Source organism: Beta vulgaris, chromosome 9 (genome assembly GCF_026745355.1).
Source record: "Beta vulgaris subsp. vulgaris cultivar EL10 chromosome 9, EL10.2, whole genome shotgun sequence".
NCBI classification, from domain to species: Eukaryota; Viridiplantae; Streptophyta; class Magnoliopsida; order Caryophyllales; family Amaranthaceae; genus Beta; species Beta vulgaris.
In genome coordinates this window covers 51,819,391-51,836,635 of record NC_079210.1, presented here as the reverse complement: position 1 = coordinate 51,836,635, position 17,245 = coordinate 51,819,391, and the positions used below count along the sequence as shown (strand labels likewise).

The 17,245-nt window shown below is 36.3% G+C and overlaps 1 protein-coding gene across 1 annotated transcript; it reads right to left on the bottom strand.

Moving 5' to 3' along the window:
* Nucleotides 1–231: 231 nt before the first annotated feature.
* LOC104904650 (N-terminal acetyltransferase A complex auxiliary subunit NAA15) lies at nt 232–17,245 on the bottom strand. The gene is made up of 26 exons (XM_010692967.3): nt 17,015–17,245; nt 16,013–16,091; nt 14,314–14,396; nt 14,074–14,223; nt 13,532–13,647; nt 13,166–13,271; nt 9,412–9,483; nt 9,208–9,323; nt 8,761–8,893; nt 8,347–8,424; nt 8,212–8,265; nt 7,978–8,048; nt 5,762–5,816; nt 5,566–5,661; nt 5,269–5,397; nt 5,097–5,179; nt 4,781–5,011; nt 3,182–3,314; nt 3,001–3,108; nt 2,778–2,909; nt 2,523–2,579; nt 2,264–2,361; nt 2,115–2,173; nt 1,917–2,025; nt 1,713–1,807; nt 232–978 (listed from the first exon to the last, which is right to left on the bottom strand). The coding sequence occupies exons 1-26, from the start codon at nt 17,063–17,065 to the stop codon at nt 785–787; spliced, it is 2,688 nt and encodes an 895-aa protein (XP_010691269.2). The 5' UTR covers nt 17,066–17,245; the 3' UTR covers nt 232–784.

Here is a 17,245-nt window from a genome sequence, read left to right as displayed (position 1 = left end):
TGACTGATATATATGTAAATTTTGGAAAATTTAGGTATTTCGGAATTTTTACAGAAAAACATGTTAGATTTTGTTTTATTTTCCAATCCTCAAGTAGTTAAAAAAGCAATTAGACCATATTTAGGAAACTCAACAAGCAAACTATTTTATATTAGCCCTTGTAAAGGTTTGGCATCTAGTAATAGCTTATAAAGATCAATGAACTAATCAAGAGTAGCAACGATCCAAAAAGACATGAACCCTACTTAAATTATAGTATTGACCAAAATTTTCCCATGAAATATGGCGTTTATACAAGACAATTTCAAAAAAATCTCAAAAAGAAATACAACAATTTGGAGCACCACATTTTTAAGATCACAAAACGGAACCCTGTAGTTCAAAAACTTCTGTTATCCGTCCGGGTTCCTTGGAAAGAAGAATCAAACTCCAAATGCAGAGTATGCGACCCAACCATTATCACAACCCAAAGCAAGGATCTCACTGTAAGCGCTGAGGTGGGGAAAAATTAAGAAAAAAAATACTAATCATAATGGATCTAATTATACACATTTGCAAGGCATATAGATAATCGTGAATCGTGGGGACCAAAACTTGCACAATAGAACCTGCGGCTTCTGAGTTCGATAACTTAAGTATGACTTGCATATCATCCGGGATAAAGATTGCCTTGACTCGACAGTATCACAATCAATCCCTTCTCTCTGCGACTTTCTGACCTTGTCATGTTTAAATAGGCATGTCCTATACTCGTAGATCAGTCTGCTGAGCAGAAGTCAGTATGTTAAATCTGGAGGTCTTTAAATGATTCCAGTTTCCCGTTTGATCCAACTGATCCAATAATCTCTGGATGATCTGCAGCACCGTTTTCAGAATTTTGGATTGCAGAATTCAGATAGGCATTCGAGACAGCAGAGCTCCGGCTCCCTTCAAAATACACTGAATTAGGGAAATATTCAGCACATCGGGTCTTCCATCCTGCAAGATTCATATTACCATGTTGAAGATTAAATGATCTGAAGGAAACAAAAATTACGACAGTAACGATCCAAGTTTACCCAGAAAAAGGCATACATCTAACTCACAATATGATCAGCTAGGTTACAGATATCGTGAGAAATAACCCAACATGGGATAGTGGAAACTGAAAGCCGTGATTATAAGATTCATAGTGAATTCATAGCATTTTAGAGTTTGATTGCCAATTGGATATTTCATATTTGCAGCCCATGATTTCTCAAGCTCGTTGATGCAACACGTTCAGAGTACTTTGATGGTTCGCGTTAGTTTTAATAACATTAATCGACGTTATTTTAGGATTATGGACATATACATTATACACTATGTGTTGCACTTCAGGGATATACTGTATTAACTGCAAAAATATATTTCTTATTAGGTTGGCATCTCCTAAATCATATCCTAGTAATATCGTGTATCCTGATTCTAGTGGGACCAGGATAGGAAGTTGGTTTATATAAATGGACATTTATATGCCATAATTGCGAGTATCCTTAAGATATAACCGATAAATTATTGACGTGAAAAATTGAACATGTTTTGGAAGACATGAAAAACTTGTCAGAATTTGAACAAACTACTTCAAAAATTGTTTGCATATACAAGACACACAATTAATACTCCAGCACTACGTATGATGCACAACTATGTCGATGCAGGAGATCAAAAAGGAAAGGTCACAACAAACTTACTAGTTGATGCATCCTTATCAACCAAACCATTTTCTAAGACTTTGTGAACTGCAATACAGTCCATAAGCTTCCACTGTGTGACAGGGCCATCATTTCTGTAGAAAGTTCCAACACATAACTCAGGAAGTTTGATAAATGGTATATGTTGTACAGCAAGAACATCATAACAGACAAGGGGGAGACCTAAAGATGAGAGTATATTACATCGACATGTTATTAGATGATTCCTCAATCAATTTGACAGCCTCAGACTTCTTATTTGGCTCCAAAAGATGGAGCATTTCTGCAACTGCTGTTCTGTGCATCAAGGAGTCTGCAGAGATATAACAAACAAAAATAGTCAGCATTGTCGATAGAACACGACAAAAAATAAAATGAGACCAATGAATTTCCATATGAGACCTTCATGCTTCTTCAGGAACGACATGTTTGCATCCATTAATGATTTTTCATTCACTTGACTGTATATAGAAAGGAATAAGAAACGATTAGATTAAATAAACCGGATGAATCCAAATAATTGTCTATTGCTGTACAGAAAACTAGAAAACCTGATAGATAGACGCTCTGCTTCAATGACGTTCCAGACAAGCCTCTCAGCATCAGAGACAGGAGCAGGCATAGAGCTCACCTTATTAAAGAATCTTATCTGCAGTCAATGGAAAAAAAATCAGCACTCACCTACTCTTAATAATAAATGTAGTGCAAAGACGGCCAATGACACAAACCAAATTATGGTATACTAGCTAAACTATTATAGAAACCCTCAAGAATTTAACTCAAGTTTGACAAAAAGAGAGGATAGTGTACCAAACAGCGATGTGAATCTGGATTTTCGGCATCCAACCTCAATAAATTCTTCACAGCCTTCATGCGAAATAAATGTAAATTAGAGAGCAAGACATATAGTGTTTTATGTAGTAACAACAAATGAATGAGTGCATGCACTCAAATGAAAGGAATTACAATTTACAGTGACATTTCCAAATAAAAAAGCCAATTATGAAATTACAAATTTACAGTTGTCCTATTGGAATTTTTGAGTTCATTAGGCAGACCAATTACCTGAAACGCAAGTAGAACCTTCTGCTTTCTCATATTTACTTCAAAAGAGAGCAAATGTGTTTCTAAGGAATCGGCTGAATTTTTCTGCAGCAATTTCAAATACTTTGTAGCTTCCATCATTGGGTCCTCAACCTACAAGAGCAAATTGTTCCATGATAAGGTAATATAATTTAAATTCATTTAAATGACAGGATAAACGTACAAAAAAAAAAAAAAAAAGAACCTGCAACAGTTTTTCTCCATGAGGGTCAGGATCCACAGCTTTGACCTGTCGTTTCCCAGATTTAGAAACATTGCTTGTAGTTGTTTCCTCGTTTTTACTTTCTGCTTCCTGGAATCACACAGAAATTAGTAAACATTTGATGAGCTATAATGATCAGCAAACATATGAAGACAAACTGTACTTTCTTAGCCCGTGCTTCTGCCTTCCTCTGCCTTTGCCTCAATTTCTTTTTCTGTGAAGGAAGCAACTTCGACATCTCCTCATCGTCTTCAGTTTCTGACTTGGAAGGGGCGTCAAACAACTTAATATAGCACCTGAAGCCAGATATAGACAATCAGCAACAAAGGAAAAAAAACATAAATAAATACACAGTAGAAAATCAACCTTGACAAGCATATTTTTGAGCAAAAACTTGGAAAACTAAAACATAAAAAGGACATTACAAACACAAAACTAGAATAGGTGGCAGGAACAAGATAAGCTACATTTTAGTACACATCTTAATGAATGCCAAAGAAAAAAATAAATGTTAGGATACACTGAGCCATCTCTTACACACTAATAATTTTACCATCGGATGAACATCTACAATGCTGAACTACTAAGATATGACACTCCTATGCAGTAGCAGCAATAAAGTTACAAGATTGAACATATGCAAATACGCAAAATACAATTAAACCCTATAGTACACAAAATACAGAAGAGTAAGTGAACCATACAATTGAACATATACATTATGCTACACGACGAAGGTTTATAAACATAATTTCTGAAGATATTTTACCTAAATTTCAACATTTGAACAGATTAAAAGCTGCAGTCTATATTTTTGAAAAGAATGCCTATGCTCCAGCAGCCAGAGGCGACAGCATCTTCTCCAACAACTCACTTGAAGAAATCTCTGAACTCTACATCTCGTTCCTCTCTCTGTATAAGGTGTCCTCTATGGGAATTTTGTGGACCACAAATACCTTTTAGCTGTCACTTTTTCTCGTTTTATTCTCCAGAAAGGCTTTTATATCTAGTATTCTTTTCATTTCAAATATCAGCCTATTGGAGCTATTGGGCTATTGGCTATACATTTTGGCTGTACCAATTTGTCTTTGGATTTTGGGCAAATTAATGGAATTTTGTCTCAATAAATTATTTACAAGTATATCAGATATATTTTAAGCAAAAGTGTACCTCCACGCGCTCACCTTCGCCTCAAACCTTGTGTAGTATCAATGGCAGACATATTGGGTCACGGACTCTCTAGATATTGCACCACTTATAGCTAAGGTTGCTGTTGTTAGAAGACATTGCAGAACTGGAGAAGTTTTGAAATTTTTACTGTTTCTGTAAGTTCTAGCTGGATGTTCTAGCCAGCTTTTAATAGCAAACTTCCTCTTTTTTTACTTGCAAGTTGCAACATTGGAGCATGGCACAAGAATTTAGGAGAGAAGAAAGATGGGGAGAGAGATTGAAAAAAAAGGACACCATTTGCTAGGAGAGAGGAAGAGAGAATGTACTACCAAAAATGTCAATGTTACAAGTATTATGCAACTTCCTAAAATGGGAAGCATTGCAACTTTACAAAAAAGGAATAACAAAGAAAGTAATATCTTACCTGAGATCTTTAAATATTTTAGACAAATTTTCATTGAGATATAAAGTGAGAAAACTAAGATATGACTCCAAATTAGAAACAGTTGAAAATAGCAATTGACTTGAATAATAAATATACAGAACAATGCACGGATCATCACCATAATATTAGGGGGAGAGAAGGATTCACCTGATTGCCCCAGATGCAGCTTTCTGGAAGTACGAGTGTGAATGCAAACGATCCTGGAACTTCAGCATTTCCACATACGTTCTCAAGGTCATTTTTCTTAAACAGTATGAGTGGAAATCAAATTGATCTTCAGTTATATCAGCATAATGCTTCTCCACGGCTAAGAACTTTTTTAATGAACGTCCAAGATCACCTTGCCTAAAGTAGCTTTCACCAGATGCGAGCTCATACCTTTCATACCATCAGAAGCACAATAAAAATCTTTCTTATATGTATGTATTGCATTGTAGATACTCAATGCAAATCAAATACATACCACATGCACTGCATGTCGTACAAATTGTTGTGCTGATCACCATCTTTTGTGAACAAGACAGCTGTTTTTTCAGCTAAAGTTACCTGCATAGAAGTCAAATAAAGAAAATCAACACATAGAAGCAACACACTATGTGCAAACAAGTTAAGAATAGAAGAAAGAATTGCCCGACCTGATCAGCTTGCAGCATACGCTTGACACATTCACTATTTATGTAGCGATCAGCAAGATCCATGCATCGAGCTTCATCTGCCAAAGCAGCAGCGGCCTTCAAGTCACCAGCATGCTTCAAGATTCGGCTCTGCAATAACATTGTAAAAGGTCTTTAGCACCAATGAAGGAGTTCAGATTGCAAAGAACAAAGGTGGTCCACTGTTCAGTTCCACAAACAGCATTATGTGATAGATTCACAAACTAGCTTGCACAAGACAAATTCGAGAATTCCTCAAATATCTGAAGGAATACAAACCTTAGCAGAGTACAAGTCAATCACAGTAGGAGTGTGATTTATAGCTTCATCAATTTTTTCAAGAGCATTGCTGTACTGACTACGCCTATCGTAATGCTGAAAAAGCAAAAGTGTAGAGAAGCAAACAAACTTTCAGAAAAAGTCAAAAGCATATATCTTGATAGTGTATACATAATCATATGTTAGAAAAACAGACCTGTGCTACTAAAAACATGGTCCACAATAGGGTAGAAGGAGGCTCTTTTTCGGTTCTGCAACAGGCAAAAAGGTTACAAGTTTTCAGCAGTCAAAATGAAACCGAGAAAATAAGAAAAGAAACAATATCTACAGTGAAATAAACACAAGCAACCATAAATCTTGTACAAAATAAATTGACACCGCCATAATTTTCATTGAAAGCCTCCATTTGCCTTCATGCACATTGTACAATATCCCAGATCTTATATGCAGACCCACTATAGCATGCTTCACTATCCTCTAGTATCATCGGAAAATATATTGCTCTACAAAACTTGCATGGCCTCAGCCACACTGCCCACTCTATCTTTTTACAAATATTAATTTAACAGAATAAAGTCAATCCCCTACCCACTCTTAAGTCTAAGATATCACAAAAATTAATCAATAATCGATTGCTCTTATATTTGTGATTAGAGACATAACATCCTGATAACTACAGTACCACAAACCGGTAATGTGAATCAATTTAGTTCGCCGGTATTGGAATGGTATTCAACTTTGGCAAACCGAATTTAACCATTTCAAACCAGTGAATTTAAATAAGCCGAAATTTCACCCCAACCAACCGTGACAAGGCAATTTTGCTCGCATTTCCGATATCAAGACGCTACTTTTCAGAACTTTTTCCCCTAAATATTCCCACTGCTCCCCACACCTCCCTCCAATAATGATATGAATCAACACAAAAAGATATAGATAGAGAGAAGAAAGGGGAACAAACAATAATCATAGGATCTATGGTGGTTTTATAGGGGAAAAGATAAATGCTAAGTTCACTTTATGATATATAGTGCAAATAACAGTATGATAAACCATGCGGTCCATGCTGAACCGCAACCGTTTCCACAACCATCACCAACCCTTGTTTTCGGACCATGGCAACCAGAGACAAGCAACAGTAAAGAGGCTCTCAGGCTTCTGAAGGGATCTATAAGCAAGAAACGCAATAAGAATTAAGAAGGCAAATCAACACTAGGAGTCAAAGACAATCTCTTTTCACATTAAATAACATTTTTAAAAGCTATCATTTTCATTCGATGATGGCAAAGATTAGATATCAAGGACTCTTTAGGTTAATGTTCACCTACCATGTGAACTTATCTGGTAACATGGAAAGAGAGATGAAAAGAGCAACTTTGGTTTAGTAGAAAAGGCTTGAGCTTTATACAACTGATGTATACTACATCTCCAAAAAAAAAAAAAATCATAAAGGGCAACTTTGGTTTACTAGAAAATGACATTTCTAAAATGCTCCTGGTGGGGCATAGGGTATTCTTGAGTTAGAGCATAAGTGACGACATGAGGACAATGCTTTGTGTCCTCAACGGGTCATGCAATGCCAGCATAACTCTCATATACAACTGGTATAGTAATTGCTATTTTGCTCATCAACACATTGGAGGGGTTCCATAAAAGGACCTCGCAAATCAGCACAATTTTGAATAGGTTGATATTGATTTTGAGTCATCAAAACAGGATTTCTACAACTTTTTGTGTCAGCTGTTGATTTCAGGTCCATTTGAAAACCAGGTCTTTTGAAGTTCCATATTAATCCCCCTCTAAGAAATAAGGGGATGTTAGCAAGTAGAAGTATGCAACTAAAAGTAGTCTGCCTCTAAAACTGCGAGTAGAGTTCCAAATTCAGTTCATTGAGGCATTACGAACAGGCAGAGATAAGCTTGGCTACAAAAGACAACCAACATAACCACACGGTTCTGAATTCTGCCAACGGAACTCCGCAAAAATAGGAGACAAATAAATTTGAACAAGGAAACTATTGATGAGACAGCACTACCCAGTACAGGGTATAGGAACTCTTGACCATGGCAGTGAGAAAATAAGAGCATAGACACAGCTATACTATCAATAAATATACACCAAGATCCCATAATGTATAAGCAGTATCCAATTTTTTCTAAAACTATTGTCCCTCAAATCCCAACAGATCCTAAAAGCTTTATATGTGTACTGAAACATGCAGGCATTCAACTAGCTAAAAACCTAATGGAAAACATGTAATGTACATCACATTCATGAAAGCACCACATTACAAGACATTACCACCTTATGACATATGTAACCTACAGTTTCAAGATCACACCTAGCCTGAGAACATGGCAGATGCATCTTTATCTATAACAACCGGCATAAAAATCAAGTAGTCAACTTTACCTCCCAGGATAACCTCCTGTTTTCCTGATCGAACTCTCCAAGTCAAATATCAACTTTTCAAGAATGTCTGCCTGTTAAAAAGAAAAAAGAGCAAGATAAGAAATACAAAAGAAATGGTAAAACCAACAAAAACAAAGTATAGGACAAGGATAAAAGTTCAAAACCAAACAGCGAATGTCAACCAAATTTATAACTGCTTTATTCCACATTATTGAAAATATAAAGCACACTGACCTTTCCAGGTTGATCATACAGTGGAGACAGATCTGAAAATAAAGACGGAACTCCCTGCAAGCATCAAATAGCAAGCATGAATTAATTTGACAAGACTGATAAATCAGATATATGTAGTAACAGGGACCATTATACCTTGGTTAGCAAAGGCCGGATATAGTTGTCTGCAGCTTCTTGAAACTTATCCCCTTGTAGAAAATCAAGTGGAATTCGCTAGTATAGAAAAATAGGTAAAACAGGAAAAAGGAGATTAAAAAAGGTTATTAAACAAGGGGGTGGCCAGTTGATGGGATACACTAAAATGAAGGATAAAAACAATCCAGAGCATATGGGAATCCATCCAACAGATATGCCATAATGTAACACAAGGATGAAAAATAACAATAAAAGTAAAAAGAAAAGAACACAGCATTAGCCATGGGTGACACACATATAACGCGATCAAAATTGAGGGACATAATTAAGGAACATCATATTTGCTTAGTGAATCAAATTGAGAACAAGAATCAAGCATTGAATTTAGCATTATAATACTGATCGTGATCCAACCTTAGCAGCGGATGACCATTTATATTCTTGCTGCAATGATTGATATAAGGCGTCAAGTTGCACTATCTCATCAGCAGAGTATTGCCCTATTTCAGAATACAGTCCAAGACATCTTTGCAACCCTTCATAGTATCTACACAAGGGCAAGGAGAATATTTTACTCAAAGAAGAGAGAGAGGACAAGATAGGCCCAACCCAACATTCCAGAAAACTGCAGTGGGGGTGAACAGGAACAGAATAATAAAAATACATTCTAACACCACTCTTTTAAGCACTAATTTCACTATGCACAATTGAGCGAGCATTTCCAAAACTCAAAACAAAAAAGTGAGAGTCCACACACAATGACACAAATCCTGCAAGCCGATCCCCTGACATATTTGCAATTCCACCAAAATATACGCATATAGGCTTCGCTAGCAAACAAGAGAATATAAAAACAATCACCTGTAATTGTCAGGATTCATGGAAAGCAGTATCCTGTATAATTTAGCAGCTTCTTCCAGGCGATTAAGTTTCGCCAAAAGAGAAACCTCCTGCTCTTTGTAAGATAATCTATCAACCTAAACCCAAAATGAAAATGAAATTCAAAACCTATTGACTCAAGAAATAGGTGCCTAGGGCACAAGTCATAAGATATTTTCATCTCACAATTTTGGGTTGCTTCCGCTGTAACTCCTCAAGAGCCTTCTCCAAGGATCCACATTCTTCCAACAAAGACACCTGAAGAATGAAAACATAAGTTTAATGAACCTCATGGTTTACCAAGACAAGAGCACAGAAATAATGGCAGATATTTCCCCTTAAAAAAAGAAATAATGGCAGACAACAAAGGGGCAAAGCAACAGAAGCACTTACATAAGGAGGTAAAACATTAAGTGAATTATGGTCTGTGGACTAAGAAAATTTTGATTAAGTGAAAGTACCATTAAGATATGAATCTCCAACAGAGATGTAATGCTGGACGGGGGATCAACAAAAATCGAAGTAAAGGGGTCCTTCTCTTCATCTAGACATCAACTCAGCTATCTCTACATTTGAGTCATAAGATGAAGAGATTGTAAAAAAAACTACAAGGCTGCCCATATTCCTCTCCAAAGTCCAAAGAGAAAGCAAAGATCTAAAAATAAATCTGTCTTGCACTTAAAGCCTTCAAATAGCTAATGCAATGCCAGTAGAAATGTGGAACACAATTGCGTCCCAAAAATATAACTAAAAATGAATAACTGCAGATGAAATCTTCATCCACATCAATCATTGACAAGAGAGAATGGCACTGATGTGGCAGTGAATAGCCGACATCAGCTGTTTTATGTCCTAGATTGTTGAGAGGTGCAGAGTTATGGCTCTTTCTGGATATGAGGATTTTTATGCCTAAAGTAAGAGGGGGGATATCAGACCCATTTGCTACCTCACTCAGTAATAGACCCTTGAAAGGCCCGGAAGGACAGGCTTGGAAGGAAAAAATCAAAGAAAGTCTTTCCTTCAAGACTCTCCTCTTGGTCAGCAGCTCCTCTGTCTCAAGGTAAGCCTTCCGATAGTAAAACAAGGTGCTAAGGGGGAGTTGCTACTGCTTTCCTACAAGTGACTTAAACAGTCCAGCTAATTCATCCAAATCATAGTTGCATTTGCTATTATTTTATGGGCTAATTATCATTTTGGTGGAGCTACTGTTTCACATAATGCATGTCGTTGATTGAACTTTGTAGAAAAATTACGCATCATTAACCTGGGTATATAATAGAGGTCTGCACCAAGCTTAATTGGCAGCACAAGGGTCGGGGACTTGGCACATAATCACATGGACATTTTATTCATATCGGAGTTACTAATGCTTATAAAATACTCCCTCCGTCCCGCAACAGACTTCCCATAGCTAATTTTTGCACTACTCATGAGTAAATCTTCCAAAAAAAATTCCAAATATAGGAAAAACATAGTCATGTGGGGTCTTATTTTATTCATCTCATTGAGTACATTACGGAGATCAACCTTTTATACCTTTTACTAATATGTATTAAAGATACTAATAATACAAAACGTGCATTGGCAAATGTGAAAAGGAGAAATGGGAAGTCTAGTAGGGGGATGGAGGGAGTAATGGAGAATATCATAAGATGGCAGCAGCTATTTTCATGTAGAAGAAGGCAATATTTCCTTAGCTTGTCAGTATTTCAATTACTAGTGGGTTTGCAATATAAATTAGAAAATGGCTGGTAGCATTTACCTTTGTTTAGTAATCCTAAAATATTTTACATAAATTCTTAAAATGAATCTATATTGGATGCACATTTTCTTAATTCTGTTAAGTTCTACTATTAGAGTTTCATTTTACTTAGGGTGTGTAGTGCGTTCTCTTCGCCTTAAAAACAATAAGTTTCGAGTCTAATCAAAGTTGAATTAGGTTCAACTAGTGTAAACATAAGGTGAAATTAGGACAAATGAAGTCCAATAAGGTCTAGTTAGTTCAAACAATTTTGGGTCACGAGAAGGCACCTTTATTCTTCTTTTCCTAATTCAGGAGTTCGAACATAATGGGGTCAACTGATGTAATCATTTAAGTGTAAATTGATAAGAGATATCATAAATGTTTTCCCCGCCAAGGCGCCAAAGCAAATAAACATGTGAGCTTTTGGGGTAATGATTTTCGAGGAAGCTTTGCTACAAGATTTTCAAACCCGTTCAATAAAACTTAAGAGCATATTTTATGTTCAATTTGACAAAGCTCGATTTTAAAGTTTGTGAACCAAGAGTCAATAGTTCATCCGTAAACTACTCTATCGAAATCAACAAAAGCTTAAAGAGACAATCTTGTTGTTAAGAGGAAACCTAAAATATTAAAGAGACTATCTTATGATATATTCCACTATATAGTAGTGTAAGACTTCAGAGTTCAGTTCAGACACTCAACCATTTCATGATTAATTTGCTATTCTCAATAGTAAATACTACAAACTCCTTCAAGACAGTACTACTAAAGTCAAAATGTTATCCTCAAAAACAGATCAGCAACACAGGGTCAAGAAACATGCTCACTCACGGTTTTGAAATAATAGATGTTCCACAGTGAGTGATTTAAATACCTTGGTCGATTCTACGAAGAAAAAGTGATATTGACCAAATTGTGGCTCATAGGATAAAGTCAGGTACTCAAATGGAGACGAGCTGGGATACTGTGTGAACATAGTGTACCTCTAAGATCAAAGGAGAAATTCTATAGAACGGCAATTAGACCAGGGTTTATTATATGGGTCAGTCGGTCAGAGCATTGGGACTTGGGAGTTAAGAAAGGATCATATTAGGAAAATCAGGATGGCATATATGCATATGTTGAGATCGCTGCACTATGCTATATTATCTTTCTTTCTAAGCAAAAAAACCACTAACACCTTGTAAAAGTAAACAAGTCATAAAGGACGACAGACGCTTTTGCTATTCTAGATATCCTTCTAGTTGAATCAAGAGAAGGCATGGATAAAAAAGAACTGGTGAACCTGAAATACAAAAGGTTTTGGGATATAGCCAAAAGAAATCAATTCCCTTAAAAGCGAGGGACAATTAGTTTCTGATTAGATCAAAATCTTCAGACTCGGCAGCACCACAAATAAGAGCATCAGCGCAAAAATCATTATATATCCTGAGGAAAAGAAAAGCTCAAGGAAGACACAAGTTTCATGTAAATAATGGAAAACGCTCAATGCTTGAGACTACAGTTATGTTCACTTACAAATTACTTTCACAATCACATCAATATAAAGAGTTCCTTTTCTGTGAAGCTATGTTTATCCACCCTCGCCAAAAGTGATGGACTCGATTACAAATTCTATTAAGATTATATTAAGTCATCCCCAGGCTTGCTATTTTAAAAAAGAATCACACCCTATGGAAACAACATGAGCACAGCAAGATAGATGAAAGGTCTGAGTGCAGATTTGCCAAGCATGTCAAAAGCAAGAAAGATAAGCATGAATAACCATTGGTTATAGTCCTTTGCTAGAGACATTCAGTCTAATCCCCCTGCCCCAGAAGAAAAAGGTGTATAGTCAACTTAAAGGATTAGGGTACCCAAGGAAAGATGAAATAACTTACAGGTTAGCACTATATATTAAATACCCATGGCTCCATCAGGTTTCAACCCCAAAAGAATAGAAAAAAAGTCGTAGCACAAACGCCTAGACATGTCTCAGAGATCACTTTTCACATTTCAGACAAATGAATGAGACCCCTGCTTAACAGCTTCCCCACCCCAAAGAAAGCCGAGCACACTGTTAACTTTGAGATGCCAGGTATGTCCTTCCTCATGCAACTGTTAACTTCCATAAAATTTGTGATATAATTCTCAGAGGAACGAAAAAAAAATTACTAGAAGAAGAAACCTACAGGTAACAGCAATAAATTGAAGTACCTTATACAGCACCATTTCGCTATGCTCGCATCGCTCATTATCAGGTGGATAATCATCTTCCAGTGTCCCTTCATAAGCCTCAAGAATTTCAATCGCTTTTAATGCACTACAACCAAAGGAGTGAGATATAAGTAATAAATACATTGAAGTTCGACGAACTTCCAATAAATCTCATTACAAAAAAACATCTTATATATAGAACAAAGCGTATAAACAATACCAGATCATGCAAGTACATCAGAGAAATTCATACACAAATCAGATCATGCAAGTAAATCAAGATAATTCATACACAAATGTACTGATATATACTTTGCAAATAGTAACTAGATGGAAAATCAACTTAAGAGAAAATCACATATATACTTTGAGTTTAGATGGTGGGAAACTGCAAATCCGATCCAGTTCATGCGATGATTGGGCTTCAAGCTCAAAAGTCGCTGCCTTGTTTCCACAAAACCAGCCAAGTCGCGCATTTGAGCCTGTAGAGAAAAGCGGCAAGGAATGAATCAAATTTCTTGGATAGGACAAGAGAAACACAGCACCAATAAACTTTTTATTCCTTTATGTTCCCACTAATTTGATCATAACTCATGCTATTGACGAATTCTTTAGCTCCATGTATGTATATCTATACCCTTGAATGCAGGTAAAGTAAAACTAACAATCAAAAGCTAAAAAAACCAAGTGTTGATTGATTTCTTAAAATAGAAAGCCAATGAAGCATATCGGAAGTTATTTCAATGCAATGCTTTCCAGGCATTTAGTTGACAGGATAGATAGATCCTCTATTTTCTGATACTTTTTCCATATTGACCCATAAACATCCAATAGAGTGGCGACATTGCAAGAATTGTCAAGTTGAGAAAAAAGTCATGAGATGAAGGTCAAGTTGAAAAGCACATTACCTGCAAGAGAGATAAATCTCGCAGAATTTCAATGTTATCAGGATCGATCCTCAAGGCATTTCTGTAGCATTTTATAGCTTCCCTGTATTCCCTGTCTGAGCGATATAGGAGACCATAAACATGCCAACAAACATGACTTTTGAGATCATTCTGCACCAAGAAATGCAATTAATTTGAAACATCCATAGGATAAAGAGCACAAGCAATAAACAACACACAAAAGAATAAATAGAAGGCTACCTTTAATCCAAGCCTAACCAGCTCATATGCTTCTGGTTTACGGTCCATACAATTCAAAGTTAACCCTTTCATGGATAGAGTCTCTGCAAAACATTCACATAAAGACTATATGATAAATCTTATCCAAAATTAATGAAAGAACAGCTTGCATCTTGTCGAAGGAAATCTGGAACAGCTAGAATAATTCCATGTTAAACAGAGGTTCACTTCCTTCCAGGTTACCTAATTCGCCTTTTCAATTCGCAATTCGCGCAAAATGGCCAAAAATAAACCAAAACCAACCATAATTCGCTTGTCTCAATTCGCAATTAGCAGGGGATATAACGAACTAGGTAACACTGCTTCCTTCATGAGAGCACACACACATTTCCACTCATTGGCATAGCCCGTTCACATACAAGCAACCACATTTCAAAGTATTGGCAACTAGCATAACTCATAATTCAAGCCCTTACTTACATAAGACGGATGAAAATTTTCAAACAAGGTGTGACACTTCAAATCTCTAGATTGAAGACGAATGCAATACAGCATGGGAGAGCTACATCCTAAAGCAATTGATGTGCTCTCTTCCCAGAGGGAGGAGAGCAATCAAAAAGCTAAGGCATTGAGGCAAAGGGTGCCAGAAAATATTCCAGTCCTCTGCCATGAATCCATAGGAACTCTAAAAAAAATCACCAGGAAGACGTTGTGAATGGTAGAAAAGGCAAAAGGCATCAAGTGATTAGGAACACTATGACTCTTCACAGGAAAACCTAACCCAAAAGGGGAAAGAAATCAAAATGCTAGGGCATGGAGGCAATGGCCAATGGGTGCTAGAAAAAAGTTCACTCCACTGCAATGACTGGACCGGCAACTCAAAGAAATTCTATCAGGAACTAGTTGTTGATAACAAAAAAGGGAAAAGGCACTGATTGGAAGACTATGACTGTTCAGTCTTCATGACAAAAAGAAAAAGAGGGGTGCGCAAAAGATTGTAAATAAATCAAGCAGAAGTTCTCGATTATAAAGGTGAAAAGAACATAGATCCAAGAATATCCAAAAGTTCTCAAAGCCTTCGAAAGAACAGAACCTCACACTATAATGTTAATTCTGGGAGGAAGACTGAACTTAAGATTCCAAAGAAAGAGAACTTTCACAACCTCACGTTCAAAAGAGAGGATTCTCAGGATAGTGGCTTATGAAACAGCTATTATAAAAGCCCGATAAGGGATTGACAATTCAATTTTTGGTGCAAGCAATGGAAGCTTAAAAAAAAGCCTATAATTTATAGTAGATCACAATTAATATGTGCATCTCATATGAAGGCGGCCATTGTGAAGGAATTCATCAGTTCCTAGAAAGCCTGGCAAGGATTTAAGTATAATAACATTCACAAAAGCTTCATGCATTTTAGTTTCTTTGATAAGTATATATTGGCGTTGCAGTACATACTAAACAGTCTAAACCAGTATACCTTTCAGTAGGAGATTTTACAAACAGGAGACACTGGCAGTCCAAAAATCAGTAGTACACACAACAGAAGAGCCAAATCAACAATAAAGCTTTTAATGCAAGCAATCTTAGCTAATTTGTCAAAAATAAAGCACCTAAATAAATGCTCACTGTCAACTGGATCTCCTAATAAATTAAACATAAATGCCTGGTAAAATCACTTTACCAGTGTCAAAAACTTAGATGACATGAAAATTTCACATACCTCCATGGTCTGGAAACTTTTTCAGTATGGCATCTGCTGCCTTCAATCCTTTCTTATATTGCTTAGTTTCATAGGATTTCTGGAAAAAAAAACAAAAATAAATTATTAAATATCATAAACAATCAGAAGATAATATTTAGAATCTTCCATACTTTTATCAAGAAACAAGACATCCAGAGCCAAAAAGTCGATTTCCAGGGGAAAATAATAAGGGAACAAAAATAGGGGTGAAGCTTCATTTGTCAAATCTGCTATTACTACATATAACCGGTAAAGACCATTACCCTCATTACCAACACAATTGCACTCACATGAGTGACCTCCTACGACAAAAAGGATGGGCTACACAAGGAGTATCACTCCTAATACTGCAGACACAATGTTCCTTAAAATCCTTAATTGGGAAAAAACTACACCCCAGAATAGCCATCAGCTGATCAGCATAAGTATTGTCATTGCTGCTGCAAGCGACATTCGATTCGACAACTAACACCATTGAAACGAAACAAAATCCTCCTTTTCCAGCTTCTTGAAAATAGCTAACATGATCAACAATTGCATCAATTAAAACCCAAAAATACCCCTATACTATCCCCAACCACCCCCAAATTTGTCGCCAGAAAAAATGAAAAACCCTGTCATTGTTCATCACATATACACCTAGCAAAACAATCTCAAGTTTCAATTTTTATAACAATTACGTGGACAAACAACAGAAATTAATAAAACCAGCAAATTACAAACAGCATTCACATTACTTAAACATATAAAAAAAAAATCCAATAATTAAACCACATAGCTAAAGCAAATAAAAAGTTAAAGAAAAACCGTAAAAGAACAAAAATTGGGAACAATTGAATACTAATCTAGGGTTTAAACTAAGAAAAAATCGAATGACGCAAAAAACAACAATTCAAAAAACAACAATTAAAATTCGATCAAAAAAAAAAGAGTGGAGTTAAAAAGTACACAAAAGAAAGAGGAGAGAGAAAGAGAACGTACGACGATGAGCTTGAAGAGATTAGCTTCCTTAGAAGGAAGCGAAGCGCCCATGGTTGAAGGAGGAGAGAGAAAGAGAAGTTGAATAGTAGTTTAGAAGGCTGCGAAAGAGGAGAGAGAAAGAGGTGGCGTTTATCTGCTGCAACCCTACTAAGGTGAGAAAAATAAGGGAAGAGGAGAGTGTACTACTGTGTAAACGACTCAGATGCGCACATATTATGATAATACTGTGCG

Bases quoted from the DNA above. Each gene is read 5' to 3' on its own strand.
- LOC104904650 (XM_010692967.3), bottom strand. From the start codon at position 17,065: ATGGGCGCTTCGCTTCCTTCTAAGGAAGCTAATCTCTTCAAGCTCATC. The intron at 3,109-3,181 runs GTACAGTTTGTC...GTGTGATTCCAG, and splicing joins CAGAAGCACGGGCTAAGAAA to GAAGCAGAAAGTAAAAACGA. The intron at 2,910-3,000 runs GTTCTTTTTTTT...TTGCTCTTGTAG, and splicing joins ATGGAGAAAAACTGTTGCAG to GTTGAGGACCCAATGATGGA.